The sequence below is a fragment of the Anolis sagrei genome, chromosome 8 (genome assembly GCF_037176765.1).
Source record: "Anolis sagrei isolate rAnoSag1 chromosome 8, rAnoSag1.mat, whole genome shotgun sequence".
Taxonomy (NCBI): domain Eukaryota; kingdom Metazoa; phylum Chordata; class Lepidosauria; order Squamata; family Dactyloidae; genus Anolis; species Anolis sagrei.
In genome coordinates this window covers 867639-884301 of record NC_090028.1, presented here as the reverse complement: position 1 = coordinate 884301, position 16663 = coordinate 867639, and the positions used below count along the sequence as shown (strand labels likewise).

The 16663-nt window shown below is 45.2% G+C and overlaps 1 protein-coding gene across 1 annotated transcript in view; it reads left to right on the top strand.

The window, feature by feature from the left end:
- Nucleotides 1–16663, top strand: part of HYDIN (HYDIN axonemal central pair apparatus protein) — a 226597-nt gene that overhangs the window by 87552 nt on the left and 122382 nt on the right. The window contains exons 23-29 of the mRNA XM_067470916.1: nucleotides 4941–5057; nucleotides 5919–6048; nucleotides 6458–6577; nucleotides 9020–9229; nucleotides 10941–11078; nucleotides 14001–14178; nucleotides 16318–16424. Coding sequence (XP_067327017.1) covers nucleotides 4941–5057; nucleotides 5919–6048; nucleotides 6458–6577; nucleotides 9020–9229; nucleotides 10941–11078; nucleotides 14001–14178; nucleotides 16318–16424 — 1000 coding nt within the window. The remainder of the gene's footprint in view (nucleotides 1–4940; nucleotides 5058–5918; nucleotides 6049–6457; nucleotides 6578–9019; nucleotides 9230–10940; nucleotides 11079–14000; nucleotides 14179–16317; nucleotides 16425–16663) is intronic.

The window sequence follows — 16663 nt, the reverse complement described above, 5'->3', positions numbered from 1 at the left end:
GGATCGAAGGGTTGAAATGAATTTCCTCCGCCACTGTTTTCTACATCTCTCTAAGTTCCAAACGTTGTTGACAGTGAAGCACATGTCATCCCCGAGTGGATGAAATGCTGACACCGCTGACGTTGGAGCCCTCCATCGCCGGACCTCGTCCTTCCCGGCCGCTCTTGTCGGAGAGCGTTACCGTCTGCATTACGAGTTGGGCTGCATCTGCCCCCAGGCCAAGGGGGCCCGTTCCCCACTCCCTTCGAGTTTCGGAGGCAATTCAACGTGCCCCGAAGTAATGGCAGTAACAAGGAGAAAGAGAGGCGAAAGGAGCGATCAATCTCAAGCACAAATGAGTCACTGGAGCACCTCCTTCAGCGCCCGCTATTTAGCCCATCGGAAGAGCATCGCTTGATGCGTTTGAAGGCTGGCTGACTTTTTTGTGGCGGAAATGGACGCACCACCCAAAGGCCAGAAGCAAAGAGCAAGCCCTCGATTGGCAACGAAAGGGCAGCTGGTTGCGAAGAGGTCATGGAGAGCAGCCACTCCCAGCCTCTGCCAACATTGGGTCAATGGACGGCGGCTTCTGGGATGTGCAGTCCAACGAGATCTCTGCTCTGCAGCAAACAGCATATATTTATTATTATTATTTATTTCGTATACTTCTACCCCGCCCTTCTCAACCCCCGAGGGGGGACTCAGGGCGGCTTACAAAAAGGCACATCTTGGTGCCCACACAAATACAATAACATATAAAAACAGCAATTAAATGGTCAACAATTAAAACAACAATATGTCTCACAATTGATAGCCAATCTCAGACACAGGGTTCGCCAACTCAGAGTCCGTATTTCGTTCCACATTGTCCAATTCCTATCCGTTGTCACAGTCCTTTATTCATCTGCCAGATTGCCCAAATGCCTGGTCCCACATCCATGTTTTTAATTTCTTTCTGAAGGAAAGGAGGGATGTTGCTGATCTAATTTCCCCGGGGAGTGAATTCCATAGGTGAGGAGCCACCACTGAGAAGGCCCTGCTCCTCGTCCCCGCCAATCTCACCTGTGACAGAGGTGGGGCCGAGAGCAGGGCCTCCCCAGAGGATCTTAGACTCCGAGGTGGGACATAGAGGGAGATGCGTTCGGACAGATACGCTGGGCCGGAACAGTATAGGGTTTGGTGGGTCAAAACGAGCACTTTGAATTGTGCTCGGAACTGGATCAGCAGCCAGTGGAGCTGGCATAACAGGGGGGTGGTATGCTCCCTGTATGATGCTCCGGTGAGCACTCTGGCTGCCGCACGCTGGACTAGTTGGAGTTTCCGAGCAGTCTTCAAGGGCAACCCCACGTAGAGTGCGTTGCAGTAATCTATCCGGGATGTAACAAGAGCGTGGACCACCGTGGCCAGATCTGACTTCCCAAGGTACGGGTGCAGCTGGCGCACAAGTTTTAATCGTGCAAATTAATTGTGGTGGATTTGGCTAACATTGGCCAGGCCAGATGAGCAGATAGCCTTGCTTTCCATGAGGAAGTTGCCTCTTGTCCTGACCTCACGCGGGAAGCACAACAGATTGGATTTTGCTTGCATAACCAAGCAGGAGGGAGCCTCTCCTGGATGGTGATTGTATTGGCTGTGGATGAGCTCCTGGTTTCGGTTGCTTGAGGCACGCACGCCCCGGCTGCCCCAGTTGCCCTGTCAATACGGAAAAATACTGGTGGGCCCTACAGCCAACGGCATGGGTTCTTTCTTGCTGCTCTTTGAAGGCCGTAGGAACCTTGTGGAGGTGTTTCCGGACCTTTTTCCAGCCCCAGTTCTCTCTTTTCCGTACCAGCCTTGACTTTCTGCTTTGACATCAGGATGCATTGAGGGACAAGTCTCCTTGGGAGGCATTGCTACTTAGGCTCCAAACCATATTGTTAAACAGGCTGGTTTTCCACTGTAAACACATCACGTTGTTGGTATCAGATTTTTGTAAATATCTAGCATTCAGACATGTTTTGCTGCTGCCAATTTTTTCATGACCCCCAACATTGAGCAAATGAGACCTCCTTAGGGGTCAGGGCCCACAGGTGAAGAAGCAGCAGTCGAGAGCATTGAGCAGATGGAGGGAAGGGTTCAGCACCACGGACAGCTCCACCACAGGCCCAGGTTTCCCTCTCCATGGTCTCTTTTGTTGGGGTTCAGCCTGAGTTTGAACTTGAAGCTGATTCTCTGTTTGTTCCTCCTGATGCTAATGAAAATATATTTACTGATGCTAATGAAAATGTACCTCTTGATGCCAATGTTCCTGAAATTAGTGAGGAAGGAACTTCTGTAGATTTGGAAAATGAAAGTACCAGGGTTCATGAGAATGTTTCAGAGGGAAGCCTTGACCTTTCCCTCCCTTCTGCACCTGGGAACCTTAATGAGAACAGAAGGGGCCAGATTTGGCAAGACAGAAGTAAATCACTCAGTTTGCGTCGTTCCTCCCGAATTCAAGAATTTAAAACATTGGCTTCAAAGAAGAAGGGCGGTTCACGGAACCAATTCTTGAGCTTTAATTGCCTTACGCCGGGCTGACTGTCTCAGTTCAGGCATCGTTTCAGAATTGATGAAGACCTTGGCAGTTCTCCCGGTTCCCTGGCCATAGTATGGAAAGATTTCTAGGATATCAAGTACGGTTAGTGGACTGCTAACAGGTTCCAGTATTTCCCAGTGAGGCTTTTGGTTTTGCTTTGTCCATTTAAATTCATGTTTGCTGATTTTGCTGTGGCTTTTGACTTGCATTTTCCCTTTATTTTGTAACCATTTTTCTTCAATAAAAAAGGATTGTTTTTCACAGCCAAGTGTGGTGGATAGTTATCTTAGGGCCTCGTTTCCTGCTCTGGATTGCAACATCTTTTCTCTCCTGTGGGGTGGCTGTCCCTTGCCCTGCGTGGCTGTGGCTCAGTCTGTGTATATGTGTTTTGTGTGTGTATACATGTGTGTGTATATATTTGTATATATATGTTTGTTTGTGTGTGTGTGTATATATATATATATATGGGTGTGTATATTAGGGCTGGGCGGTTTCATTTGTTAATTTCGTAATTCGTTATTAATTCGTATTTAAATTAGCTTACGATCCGATATTGAGCCATGCAGGAGTAATTTAAAATCGAAACAATTTTTTCAATTTATTTCGTAATTGTTTCGTAATTGTTTCGTAATTGTTTCGTAATTGTTTCGTAATTATTTTCGCATTTTTTCAGCATTTTTTCAGCATATTTGGAGGGGGGTTTTGCATATTGCGCAATCGCGTCCGCCATTAACGAATCAATTCAAAATTTACGAAATTTCGTAAATTTCGAAATTTTTTAAAGAAAAATTTCGGAATTCTTTTAAAAATCGAAACACAAAAAACCCCTAAAAACGAAACGAGTTTAGAAACAAATTTTTCTGTTGTTACCCAGCCCTAGTGTATATATATATATATGTATATATTTGTGTGTTTGTGTGTTTATATGTGTACATGCATATTGTGTATATGCATGTATATATTTGTGTGTATGTGTTTGCGTATGTGTGTGTGTGTGTATATATATATATATATAATATGTATATACATAATATATATATACATACGCAAACACATACATGTTTATATGTGTACATGCATATAGTATATATGTGTGTGCTTGTCTATATGTATATTTGTGTGTATATATGTATGCATGTGTGGATATGTATATATGTGAGCATGTGTATATGTATATATGCATGTATATGTATGTGTGTGTGAATTTGTGTGTGTTTGTGCATATATATATACGTGTGTGTATGAATGTGTGCATGTGAATATGTATATGAGTGTATGTGTATATTTACATATGGTGTATTTTGGGGGGAGTTAAGTCTGTTCTGCTGGTGTTTTGTGTGTGTATATATATATAGGTGTGTATATATATGTGTGTATATATTTGTGTGTTTGTGTGTTTATATGTGTACATGCATATTGTGTATATGCATGTATATATTTGTGTGTATGTGTTTGCGTATGTATATATATATGTGTGTGTGGGTGGGTGTATATTTGTGTGTGTATATATGTGTGTGTGTATTTGTGTATTTCTGTGTTTATATGTGTACATGCATATTGTATATATGTATGTATATATTTGTGTATATGTGTTTGCATATATATATATATCTAGGTGTATATTTGTGTGTATATATATATCTGTGTATATATTTATGTATTTGTGTGTTTATATGTGTACATGCATATAGTATATATGTGTGTGCTTGTCTATATGCATATTTGTGTGTATATATGTATGCATGTGTGGATATGTATATGTGTGAGCATGTGTATATGTATATATGCATGTATATGTATGTGTGTGTGAATTTGTGTGTGTTTGTGCATATATATATATATATATATACGTGTGTGTATGAATGTGTGCATGTGAATATGTATATGAGTGTATGTGTATATTTACATATGGTGTATTTTGGGGGGGAGTTAAGTCTGTTCTGCTGGTGTTTTGTGTGTGTGTGCATGTGCATGTGTGTTAATGGGTGATTAACACTCATTGGACTGTTAGGTGTCTTGTGTCCAAATTTGCTGTCAATTTGTCAAATGGTTTTTGAGTTCTGTTCATCCCACAAACGAACATTACATTTTTATTTATATAGATTTATTATTGTTGTTATTGTTTACTTATTTATTTACTTACTTACTTATTTACTATATTTCTATCCCGCTCTAAAGCACACAACGGACGCACCCAAAGGCTGAGAGAGAGTGGCCAAAGAATCACTCCTGACCACAAATGTTGTCAAGTGTTTAAAGAGGGCTCTCGGTCTTCGGAATGCTCCCAGCTCCTCTCCTTGTGTGTTTCCTTCTCCTTTTGACGATGGCCTAGTGCGGCCCAACACAGGAAAACCAGCCTTCCTCTTTTCGCTTAGGAAGTCATGTTGGTTCGTTCTTTTTCCAGGTTCAGCCCAAGGGGGGTGAAGCCCCTCGCGGAAGAGGAGGCCGACAAAGAGCCCGAGGCCCCACAGCCACTGCCCGCGCTCCCTCCGACCCACAGCGAGAGCGGAGAGTCCATGGGGTGAGTGAGTCCTGAGCCGGACCGGGCTTTGGAGTGAAATCCCAGTCAAGGAGGATGCTGGGCCCATGTTGGGGTTCAACCTGCGTGTGAACCTGATTCTCTGATTGCTGAACCTGCACCTGATTCTCTGATTGTATTTCCTGTTGCTACTGAACATGTATTTTTCCCTGATGGTAATGAAAATGTTGATTCTGAGGTCAGTGGCTTGGAAAGTGAAACTACACATTCTGATGAGAATGTTGCAGAGCCAAGCGGTGATAGCTCTCCAGAGGAGCGAACACCTGGCTTCCTTAATGAGGATAGAAAAGGACAGATTTGGAAAAACAGGAGTGAATCGCAGAGTCTGCGAAGGTCGAGCAGATTAAGGGAAAAGGAAGCACAGGCTTCAAAGCCTGGAGGCGTGTCACGAAACAGTTTCTTCAGTTTTAAGTGCCACTTGCCGGGTTGTCTCGTTAGATCAGGCATCGTTTAGACTGAGGCATTACCTTGGCAGATTTCCCTGTTTCCCATGGCCTACATCCCAAGAGGCTTCTAGTGCTCCAAGTACAGTTAGTGATTTGCTAACAGGTTCCAGGTTTTTACAGTGTTGCTTTTGGAATTTTGACCTAATTCATGGCTATTCCTGACTGCTGATTTTTACTGTGGCTTTTTGACTTTGCATTTTCCTCTATTTTGTAACCATTTTTATCAATAAAAAGGGATTGTTTTTTCCCACAGTCAAGTGTGGTGGATTGTTATCTTATGGTCTCATTTCTTGCTCTGGGTTGCAACAGCCCAGCCCCACAAGAGGCAGCCGCCCCACGGACCCCCCACCCACCCCACAGACCTTTTCAGTGAGCATTCAATCCCTTTCTCTCCCAGGGAAGAAGCTGGGGAAGAAGCTGCCCCAAGTGCCACTGGAGAAGAGGTTTCACTGAAGGAGCCCGCAGAGCCCGTGGCAGCAGAACCTAGTGTCTCCGGTCAGTCACTACGCCAGGCAATCGCTACCGAGGTCAGTCGCTATGCCAAACACATCCTCACTCTATCACATTGCCTTCTGGCATTGACCATGTGCGCTATCACACTAGAGCTGAAAAAGTAGGCAAAGAGTAGGCATCCCATCTGAAATCCTGGAACTTTGATTTATCGTATCAGAAGTGAACCAAGGGCAGGGGCGGCTCAACCCTTACGCAAAGTAAGCATTTGCGGTATACTTGATTTTGCCCAGGGTGCGCTCTTGAGGCGCTCTTGGGGGAAAGTAGACCTTGACATATGCAGTTGTGGTTACTGGGATGTATAGTTCACCTACAATCAAAGAGCATTCTGAACTCCACCAATGATGGAATTGAACCAAATATGGCACACAGAACTCCCATGACTCCCTTCTCATGCACCTTATTTCTGCTCTTCTGCTTTCTTAGTGCTTGACGGCAGCTGCGGAAGAAGCAGGGAAGGAGCTCCCAAAGAAGAGCCCACCGGAGGCCAAGGAGGTCTTGTGGTGCGTGGACTCCGAGGAGCAGCACCTGACCGGCGTGGAAGAAGTGAGCAGATGGGCCCCATGGGATGGTGGGGGGCACACATCCAGTTCCAACTGCATTATAATGGCCTGTGTTGACCAGGCATGGCCATCTTGGGCCCTCCAGGTGTTTTGGACTTCAACTCCTATCGGCTGTTAGGAATTGTGGGAGTTGAAGTCCAAAACACCTGGAGGGTCCAAGTTGGCCCATGCCTGGTGTAGACTCATATAATGCAGGTTGAACCACAATGAGCTAAATTATATGAGGCTACACTGCCATATAATCCAATTCTGTGCAGTTAACCTGAATTCACCGCTTTGAGTCGCCTGAGGGCTGAGAAAAGCGATATAGAAATAAAGTAAATAAATAATAATAAATTCTGAAACTGGGTTACAGTGTCACAAATACTTTCTGAAACTTTCTGAAACTTAAAAATGTTATTTAATCCACTTTCAATGGAACAAATACAACTTTCAGAGAAAGAAGTAGACACATAGACTTCAGTACTGGGCTTTATATATTGGTTGCCCAGACAAAGGGGAAGCCTCACCTATGCTCAGCACTCACTCCAAGTACGTTCAACGTTCATACTCACCATCCCTTCTCCATCCAGGCCTAATGCTGCTTGGAGAAGAGAGGGAAGTGGACAGAGCTGCATCTCTTCAGGTTTGGCACACATACAAATTCTTCGCCTCCTTCACTCCCTTTTCCAAGTTTCATTTTTGGGAGGTGTTGCACTCCAGAATAGGAATAGCCCTCTGATTTTAAAACACCACACGTTGAGTAGGAAAACAATCCTTTTTTTATTGAAGATAAGTAAAAGCAGCAAAGTAGAAAAACACTTTAAGGGAATAGGTAAATCCAATTAGGTAAGAAGATAAGCAGGAACCAATTAGTCCAAGGTAGGGTTCAGCAAAGTTCAAAAACAAAGCCCAGACTTCTCTAATAAAATCCAAAGAAACAGGGAAATGTTGATCCGAAGCATGAATACGTAATCACAAGAGACAAAGAGTCACAACATACACCAAGAAATGCTTAAACATTGATCTTCCAGACAAGGCTTTCATGAGACAAGAACAAGAACTTAGCAGGGATCTGAAACAATGCTTCATCTGACTATATTTCCCATGCTTGGAACTTTATCCTTATCTGACAAAGCCTGGCCGAACACCAAATGCCTTGGTCGAGCTGTCTGTTTTGGCTAATTTCCACCCGCCTGTCTATATGCTCATTAGTTTCTGCAGGTGCCGAGTTGTTTTCAAGCCCCAAATCCTGGGAACTCTCTGGGAGCAATTCAGGGAGTAAACTCTCATCCGTATACCCTGTAGGAACATTCTTATGGGAAACTACACTTTGAACCGGCGTCTCTATGTCATTCTCTGCATTAATATCATTGACCAAACCATTGTCATCTTGACCCTCACTGGCTTCATTCCCCACATCCAAAGCATCTTGATCTTGAAACACAGTCACAGACCGAACTGCAACAGGAGGGTGTCTTCAGCCTTGCCAGACCTTTATAGGCCTCAGCCAGACCCCAAACATACTGTTGCAACTCCAGACACCACCACACCAAAGCTGTAGGTTTTGTAGTTTATTGAGAAAAAAGCAAAATCAAAACAAAGTATTAGAAATGCAAAAGTTCCATAGGCAGGACAAAGACAAAGGTCCCAAGATCCAAAGGCAAAAACATGAAGCATAATCCTTTAGCAATGGTCAAACAAGAGTCCATGGAAAACAGTTGAAAACAAGGCCCAAATCCCAGACTCAGAAAGCCAGAAGCGTGCTACTAAAAGCCAAAGTTAATCCACAGAAGTTTGCATGGGAAGAGCTACATTGAACTGACAACCCCTGCTTGTCAGTTACAAGGCTAAATACCCTTTGCAGACATGAACGCATTGCATTGACCTTTGGCACCCTTGGCTTCTCGCTTGCTAGCCAAGCGAGTGCTTCTCCGGAGCCTTAATTGCAGACAATCTTGTCTGCTCATTAATACATGATCTTCAAGGCTATGTAACTCCTTATCTTGGTCCAGCTGGACCGGATCACTGTGGGGAGGAAAAGACGTCCCCACCTGGCTGTGTGGGATTTCGCTCTCATTGTCAGTCTACTAACATTCCTTTCCCCGGGGAACTGACTTGCTGTTTCTCCTTCAGCAGACCCATCATCAGCCCTGTCTGAAGCATGTACAGAAATCTGTAACCCATCATCCTCATCATCATCCTGTAGGAATTCTGCCTCATCTTCCTGTAGGAATTCTGGTTCAGAAGGCCCAAAGAGCTCAGCTTCAGACTCAGAGTCAAGCTGAGTCACAACACATACAATGAATTCCATCTATGCATCACACCTGCAGCTCTGCCTTCTTTTGCTGCTCCAGGAGATTGCCATTCCTGGTGAGGGGTCGGGCATGTCCACTGCTTGGGAGACTGTCCCTCATGCTGCAATTCCCTGTCTTTTTCCTGCCAGGTGTTTGACATCATGCCCCTCTTTGGGACCCTGCTTCCCAAGGAGACCCAGAAGATGTCCTTCACCTTCTACGGCCACGCCGACATTGTTGCTCGTGTGAAAGCCCTCTGCGAAGTGGAAGGGGGCCCCACCTACGAAGTCTTCCTGAGCGGAGAAGCTTCCCTGGTCAGCTACGCCTTCGACCGGAAGGAGATTGACTACGGACTTCAGGTAATGCTTCAGAACCTACACCACTCCTGCTGTGGTTAAACCATTGGGCTGACAGGATTGAAGACCAACAGGTCGCAGGTTCGAATCTGGGGAGAGGCAGATGAGCTCCCTCTATCAGCTTCAGCTCCTCATGTGGGGACAAGAGAGAAGCCTCCCACAAGCCTTCCCTCAGTGCCTCGAGGCCGTGACTGGATGGCTGCGTGCCAGCAGGTTGAGGGTGAATCCAGCAAAGACGGAGATGCTATGGCTGGGTCGACCGGGCAGTGGGGACGTTCAGCTGCCTACCCTGGATGGCGAGGCGCTATGCCCGTCCTTGTTGGTCAAGAGCCTGGGAGTCCTTGTGGACCCTCTGCTGAGGATGGAGGCCCAGGTCTCTCTCCGCCGTGAGCAGAACCGCCTTCCTTCCCCTGTGGCAGGCTAGACGGCTGACCCCCTCCCTGTCCAGGGACGACCTTGCTATGGTGATCCAGGCCGTGGTCTGGATCACCCTCTACATTGGCCTTCCTCTGTCGGTGATCCGGAAGCTCAAGTTGGTGCAAAACGCAGCTGCTCGGCTTCTTGCGGGAATTCCGATGAGATGCCACATCACCCCGATCTTCCTGCAGCTGCATTGGTTACCCATAGAGCACCGGATCACTTCCAAAGGGATGGGACTCACCTTGAAGGCCTTGCATGGTCTGGGGCCGATGGACCTGAGGGACCGCCCTTACCAACCCCAGAGATCCCTCCGCTCTGAGGACCAAGATCTATTGGAAGTCCCCAGTGTCAAGACCTTGCGTCTAACAGCAACCAGACGCAGAGCCTTCACAGCAGTGGCACCATCGCTCTGGAATACTCTGCCACCTGTAGTCCGTGCCTTATAGGGCTTATCAGCTTTCTGCAGGGCATGGAAGACATATCTATTTCAACAGGCCTTTGATCTCTGATTGTTTTTAAATTGTTTTAAATTGTGTTTGATTTTAGCCTGTTCTTGTAAGCCGCTCCGAGCCCCAGGGGAGTGGCCGCATATACGTTCAAATTATAAATAAATAAATAAATAAATAAATAAATAAATAAATCTACAGCCCTTAGGATTCCAGAGCATTTAATCAGGGCAGTTGAAATGGGTTCCTTCTACAGCAGAGATGCACCTGAAAGTTTCCAGTAATGGCCAAAGTACACTTTTTACTGCTATGCAACACCTTGGTTTCAGGCAGGGGCGGTTCAACCCTTACGCAAAGTAAGCCTTTGCGGTAGAGTTGATGTTGCCCAGGGGTGCTCTTGAGGCGCTCTTGGGGGAAAACAGACCTTGACATATGCAAGTTGTAGTTACTGGGATGTATAGTTCACCTACAATCAAAGAGCATTCTGAACTCCACCAATGATGGAATTGAACCAAATATGGAACACAGAACTCCCACGACAAACAGAAAATATGTATCAGTGATTGGTTGGGGGGGGCGGGGTGCCAAAATACTGTTTGCTTACCGTTGAAGATTACCTAGGGCTGGCTCTGGTTTTAGGGTTTATACAATGGAGGTGCACATTAGATTTGATGGTGCATTAGATCTGAGTCAAGACGGTATTCCTGAGAGAGACGCTGGCCTTGTGTGGGCTGTGCACCTTTCCCCGGGGTCTTATTTCTCCCGTTGTTTCCTCCCTTTGACCTCTTCCTTGGTCCTTAACAATCCACATCTCATTGAGGATGTCCCCTTTTCTCCCTCTCACCCAGCTCTTCAACCATATTTCCGTGGCAGAGATTGTTCTGAAGAACACAGGGAAAGTGGGGTTTGCATACTCGGTCCTCGACAACGTCTTGGTGTCCGCTGAAAGCCCTCCGCCGGGAGTTCCGCTGACGCTGCCTGTGACGGTGAGTAGGAACGGACACGGCTCTGGTGTAACACATGCTTGCACTTCTCAGTCCTGTAAAGGAGAAAGGGAGCATAGAATCATAGAATCAAAGAGTTGGAGGAGACCTCCTGGGCCATCCAGTCCAACCCCATTCTGCCAAGAAGCAGGAATATTGCATTCAAATCACTCCTGACAGATGGCCATCCAGCCTCTGCTTAAAAGCTTCCAAAGAAGCAGGAAGGAAGTGTCTAGCAGGCCTTTGATTGTATTTATTGACTAGCTGTCCCCTGCCATGCGTTGCTGTGGCCCAGTCTGTGTACATGTGTTTTGTGTGTGTATATATGTGTGTATATATTTGTGTATGTGTGTGTTTGCGTATATATGTGTGTGTTGTTTTGCGCATGCGTTGTAATGTATTTTTTATTTTTTGGCTTTTTCAGTCCCTTCCGCTGTGTTTTTCAATGTTATTATGAGTGATGGCCACTCGTTGACCTGAGAGGTGTCTTGTGTCCACATTTGGTGTCAATTCATCCAGTGGTTTTTGAGTTCTGTTAATCCCACAAACGAACATTACATTTTTATTTATATAGACTTGCCGTCCTCTGCCACGCATTGCTGTGGCCCTGTCGGAATCACAGATGCCTTAAAGGGCCAGACTCAAATGTAGTTCTCAAACAGTTTATTAAACAAAAGCAAAAGGACACAGAGACACTTAACTGCAGTGCCTCTGGTCAAAACTCAAAGTACAACCAGTCTTGGTTCAAAAAACGGGTAACAGAAGTAAAACCCAGATTATTCGGACATAAGAACTGGATTAACAGAATGCATTGAAGCCAAAACAAAAGGCACGGTACACAAACAGTTAACGAAGCAGTGAAGCTGCAAAGCAGGAAGCGTAGTCAGCCAGAGTCCGAGGTCAAAGTAGCAGCAATCCGAATTAGCGTGGTTCCGATATCCACAAAAGCAGCATCGTTGTCTAGTCAAGAAGGGGAAATTTCACACTCACAGGAAGTCAGTCCAAGTTACTATCAGGAACTCCAACCTGCAGATCCCGGACCCAATTCCAACATGAACATGCAGCGACAAGTCCCATGGAATACCCAAATTCACGAACGTATACCAACACCTTGCCTTCTGCAAAGATTCCCCATTTCTGCACCCACATTTATCTTACACATCATCATCAGAAGATGAGCTGACCACTACCCCATCATCATCCCTTGCAGCTGTTCTCAACTCTACACATGAATTCCTACTTCCATCTCTCCACCTTCTCCATCTCCTGTCAAGACTTAGATCTCCCCAAGACTCATTTGTATTCCCCGATTGCCAGTCCTCACTTCCAGAGAATCCCACAAATATATCACTAGATGTTGGCTCTGCACAAATAGCCTGTACTTCTTTTACCTTAGTCCAGTCCACAGTGTCATCCCCGTTTTCCCCACTCTGTGACCCATCATCTCCAGAGAATCCCTTAAATGAACCCTCATCCGTGGGTGCCGTAAGTATATCCCAGATCCTCTTCCTTTGTTGTTCCTCATCAGACTCCTGCTTATGAGTAACCCTTTTCCCCTTTCTGCCACTCATACTATTGCTTGCGACGTTATTTACAGGCTCTACTACAACAGGCCCAGTCTGTGTATATGTGTTTTTGTGTGTCTATATGCATATATGTGTGTATATTTGTGTATATGTGTATATATGTGTGTTTGTGTATATATGTGGTTTTGCGCATGCGTTGTAATGTATTTTTTTTTTGGCTTTTTCAGTCCCTTCTGCTGTTTTTCAATGTTTTTATGAGTGTTGGTCACTTGTCGGTCTGAGAGGTGTCTTGTCTCCACATTTGGTGTCAATTCATCCAGTGGTTTTTGAGTTCTGTTAATCCCATAAACAAATATTACATTTTTATTTATATAGATTGATTGACTTATTATTTACGGCATTGATATGCCGCCCTTCTCACCCCGAAGGGGACTCAGAGCGGCTTACAAGATATATATACATAAAGGTAAAGGTAGTCCCCTGACATTGTCCAGTCATGTCTGACTCTGGGGTGTGGTGCTCATCTCCATTTCTAAGCCGAAGAGCCAGCGTTGTCGTAGACACCTCCAAGGTCATGTGGCCACTGGCATGACTGCATGGAGCGCCGTAATATAATAATAATATAATATAATATATTAATAGCATAGTACAATATCAGTATTATATATCACTATATTGTACTATACCATTATATTGTAATGTTATTAGTAATATTACATGTAATATAAAATATATAATTATAATATATTATTATTAGTAGTAGTATTATATTGTATTGCTTTATAATATTATAAATACTATGTATATATGTATATAAATAAAAATTTAATGTTCGTTTGTGGGATTAACTGAACTCAAAAACCACTGGATGAATTGACACCAAGTTTGGACACAAGGCACCTAACAACCCAATGTATGTCCTTCACTCAAAAAATTATTTTGTCATTTGGGATTTGTAGTTGCTGGGATTTGGAGTTCACCTACAATCAAAGAACATTCTGAACCCCACTAACGATGGAATTGAACCAAACTTGTCACACAGTTCTCCCATGACCAAGCTGAAGCAATGGAACATATTTCTCTGATTTATTCCGATGACAGAATCAGGCTTTATTGGCAGGAGAACTCGTCTTTGGGTTTCTTGGTTTTCAAAATGCAAGGATGCGCTCATACAGCATGTTTATCACTGGCTAATGTTGTGTCTTGCTGATCCCGACTGTTTTCTAAGGCCGGGAAAATGCAAAGGAGTGCAGTCGCTCTTAGGGCACGGCGTCCTTCCTGCGTTGCCCTTCCTTCCTTCTTTGCAAAGGCCCACCAGAAGGACACAGTTGCCTCTCCGCCTGCCGACGGCGTGAGGCTCCTTTCTGCCTCTTCAGCAGCCTCCTTCTCCCTCTTCTAGAGTTATATCGCGTCAGGAAAGGAGCAGGTGCTGAAGATCTATTACCTGCCGGGCGTCCCCGAGGTCTTCCAAAGGACGTTCCGGATCCAAGTGGCCCACCTGGAACCCGACAGGATCACCTTGAAAGGGGAGGGCATCTTCCCCAGGATCTGCCTGGATCTGCCCAGGAACTTCCGAGGTAGAGGCAACTATCTCAGAACCACTATGTTTATGGTCAGGTCCAATCTGGAACCATAGCGTATGTCATTTGGGAAGATATACAGGAGGGTAAAACAGGAGGAATTGAAAATAAATGAGAGACCTATACAGAATGGATAGAAAGTGGTGAAACCATTGTAAATATTGTACAGAAACTCAGAAATGGTGCACATGGTTAAGGATAATGTTCTGACTCAGCTGGAACCACAGACACAGACTGACAGTGTGATTCAGATGGGGTCTCAGAGTGACTCTGACGAGGATGATGGGATTCAGGTTCACAATTGGGTTCAAAATGTTCCTGTTGTCGACAATGAGGAACAGGGTGTGCAAGTTCAGTTTCCCACAGCAGGGAAGAATGTTGTTGATACTGAAACTAGCCAGGTGCAAATTGACTCAGGAGGACAGTTCTCAGCCTGATAGTAAGCAGAAAGGCAACCAGGCTGACACTAATGAGCAGCCTGACCTTGAGGAAATGGGAAGCTTAGATTGGGCTGACCGTTTGGAATTCAGAGTTTGAAGGAGTGCGAGAGTAGCCAACAAGAAGGAGGTCAGCAGCCTGACCTTGATGATACGGGAATCTTAGATGGGGCTGACCATTTGGAATTCAGAGTTCGAAGGAGTGTGAGAATAGCCAACAAGAAGGAGGTCAGCAGACTGACCTTGATGAAACAGGAATCTTAGATTGGGCTGACCGTTTGGAATTCAGAGTTCGAAGGAGTGTGAGAGTAGCCAACAAGAAGGAGGTCAGCAGCCTGACTTTGATGAAACGGGAAGCTTAGATCGGGCTGACCGTTTGGAATTCAGAGTTCGAAGGAGTGTGAGACTAGCCAACAAGAAGGAGGTCAGCAGCCTGACCTTGATGAAACGGGAAGCTTAGATAGGGCTGACCGTTTGGAATTCAGAGTTCGAAGGAGTGTGAGAATAGCCAACTAGAAGGAGGTCAGCAGCCTGACCTTGATGATACGGGAACCTTAGATTGGTCTGATCGTTTGGAATTCAGAGTTCGAAGGAGTGTGAGAGTAGCCAACAAGAAGGAGGTCAGCAGCCTGACCTTGATGATATGGGAAGCTTAGATCGGGCTGACTGTTTGGAATTCAGAGTTCGAAGGAGTGTGAGAGTAGCCAACAAGAAGGAGGTCAGAGTCCAAATAAATGCTTTCATGTATTGCAAAGGGTATTAAGCAGTGTGTTTGAAAACAAACCTTTGTGAGACAAACTTCTCGATCAACCAAGCAGCTTGTGCTCGTTTTCCTGTGTCCATAGTCTTGGGATTTTGTCATGTTCTCTTGGGACTTTGTTTCGTTGGTGCCATTTGGAATTCTGCTTTACAGTGCTATGTTTTATTGATCTTTGGAACATTATTTGCTTTTTAAACTTTTCATCTTTACTTTTTAATAAACTACAAAAACTTCAGTCTGGGTGCAGTTCTGGTGAAAACTTCAGTCTGGGTGCAGTTCAGCAAGGTGAATCTATTCTGAAGTGCAGGTTAAGTTGCAGTCAAAAGAATTGTAAACATATGCATTATATATGTTATACCAATATTCAAGGACATGGACATTAGATGCTGATGTGTATTTACAGCAGACAAAAGCAAGTGTAATTAATATGATAGAAAGCTGAAATTGTATACATATATACACATACATACATACATTTTGAGTAAAGATAGAGGAGGATAGAAAAGGGGGTTTCCCCTCCACTAATAAGGACCACAGAGGTAAAGGCCTCCCATCTCATTCCATCTCTGACATCTGGAGGCTGAGCTCCATCTTCCATGCTCCATCTTCCATGCCGAGGAGCTTTGTTGTCTTTAGACGCTCTCCTGATCGAATCGCTGGCATATCCGCATGGCACCTTTTATTACCTCCCCACCAATGCGTATCTATTGATCTGCTCACATTACTGTTTTTGAACTGCTAGGTGAGCAGAAGCTGGGCTGACGGTTGGAAGCTCACCCCAACCCAGGCTTGAACTGTCGACCTTTCAATTGTCAAGATATTCTGCAGCTCATGGTTTAACCCGCTGTGCTAAAGCCCAGCCCTATATCGGAATGTGACAAGGTCTGTGCCCCTTCCTTCCTCTTCGCTCTGCTCCTGACAGCCCTTCCTCTTTTGCAGGAAACGAACGGTACAGCATGCTCCTCAGGGAAGCCCGGCAGCGGATGGAGCAGGAATCGCAGAAGGATTCCGTCAGCAACTCGGAGGAAGCACCCACTGAGGAACCGGTAAGGCCAGATCTCCCTCTGTCCTCTACCTCTTGGTTTGTGAACCAAGCCAGGAAGCGTTACACAGCAGCCATTTTTGAGGACATAGATCAGGGCTCCTCAAACTTGTTAAGCCAAAAATCCTAGAATCCTAGAAGAGTTGGAAGAGACCTCACGGGCAATCCAGTCCAACCCTATTCTGCCAAGAAGCAGGAAAATTGCATTCAAAGCACCCTCGGCAGATGGCCATCCAGCCTCTG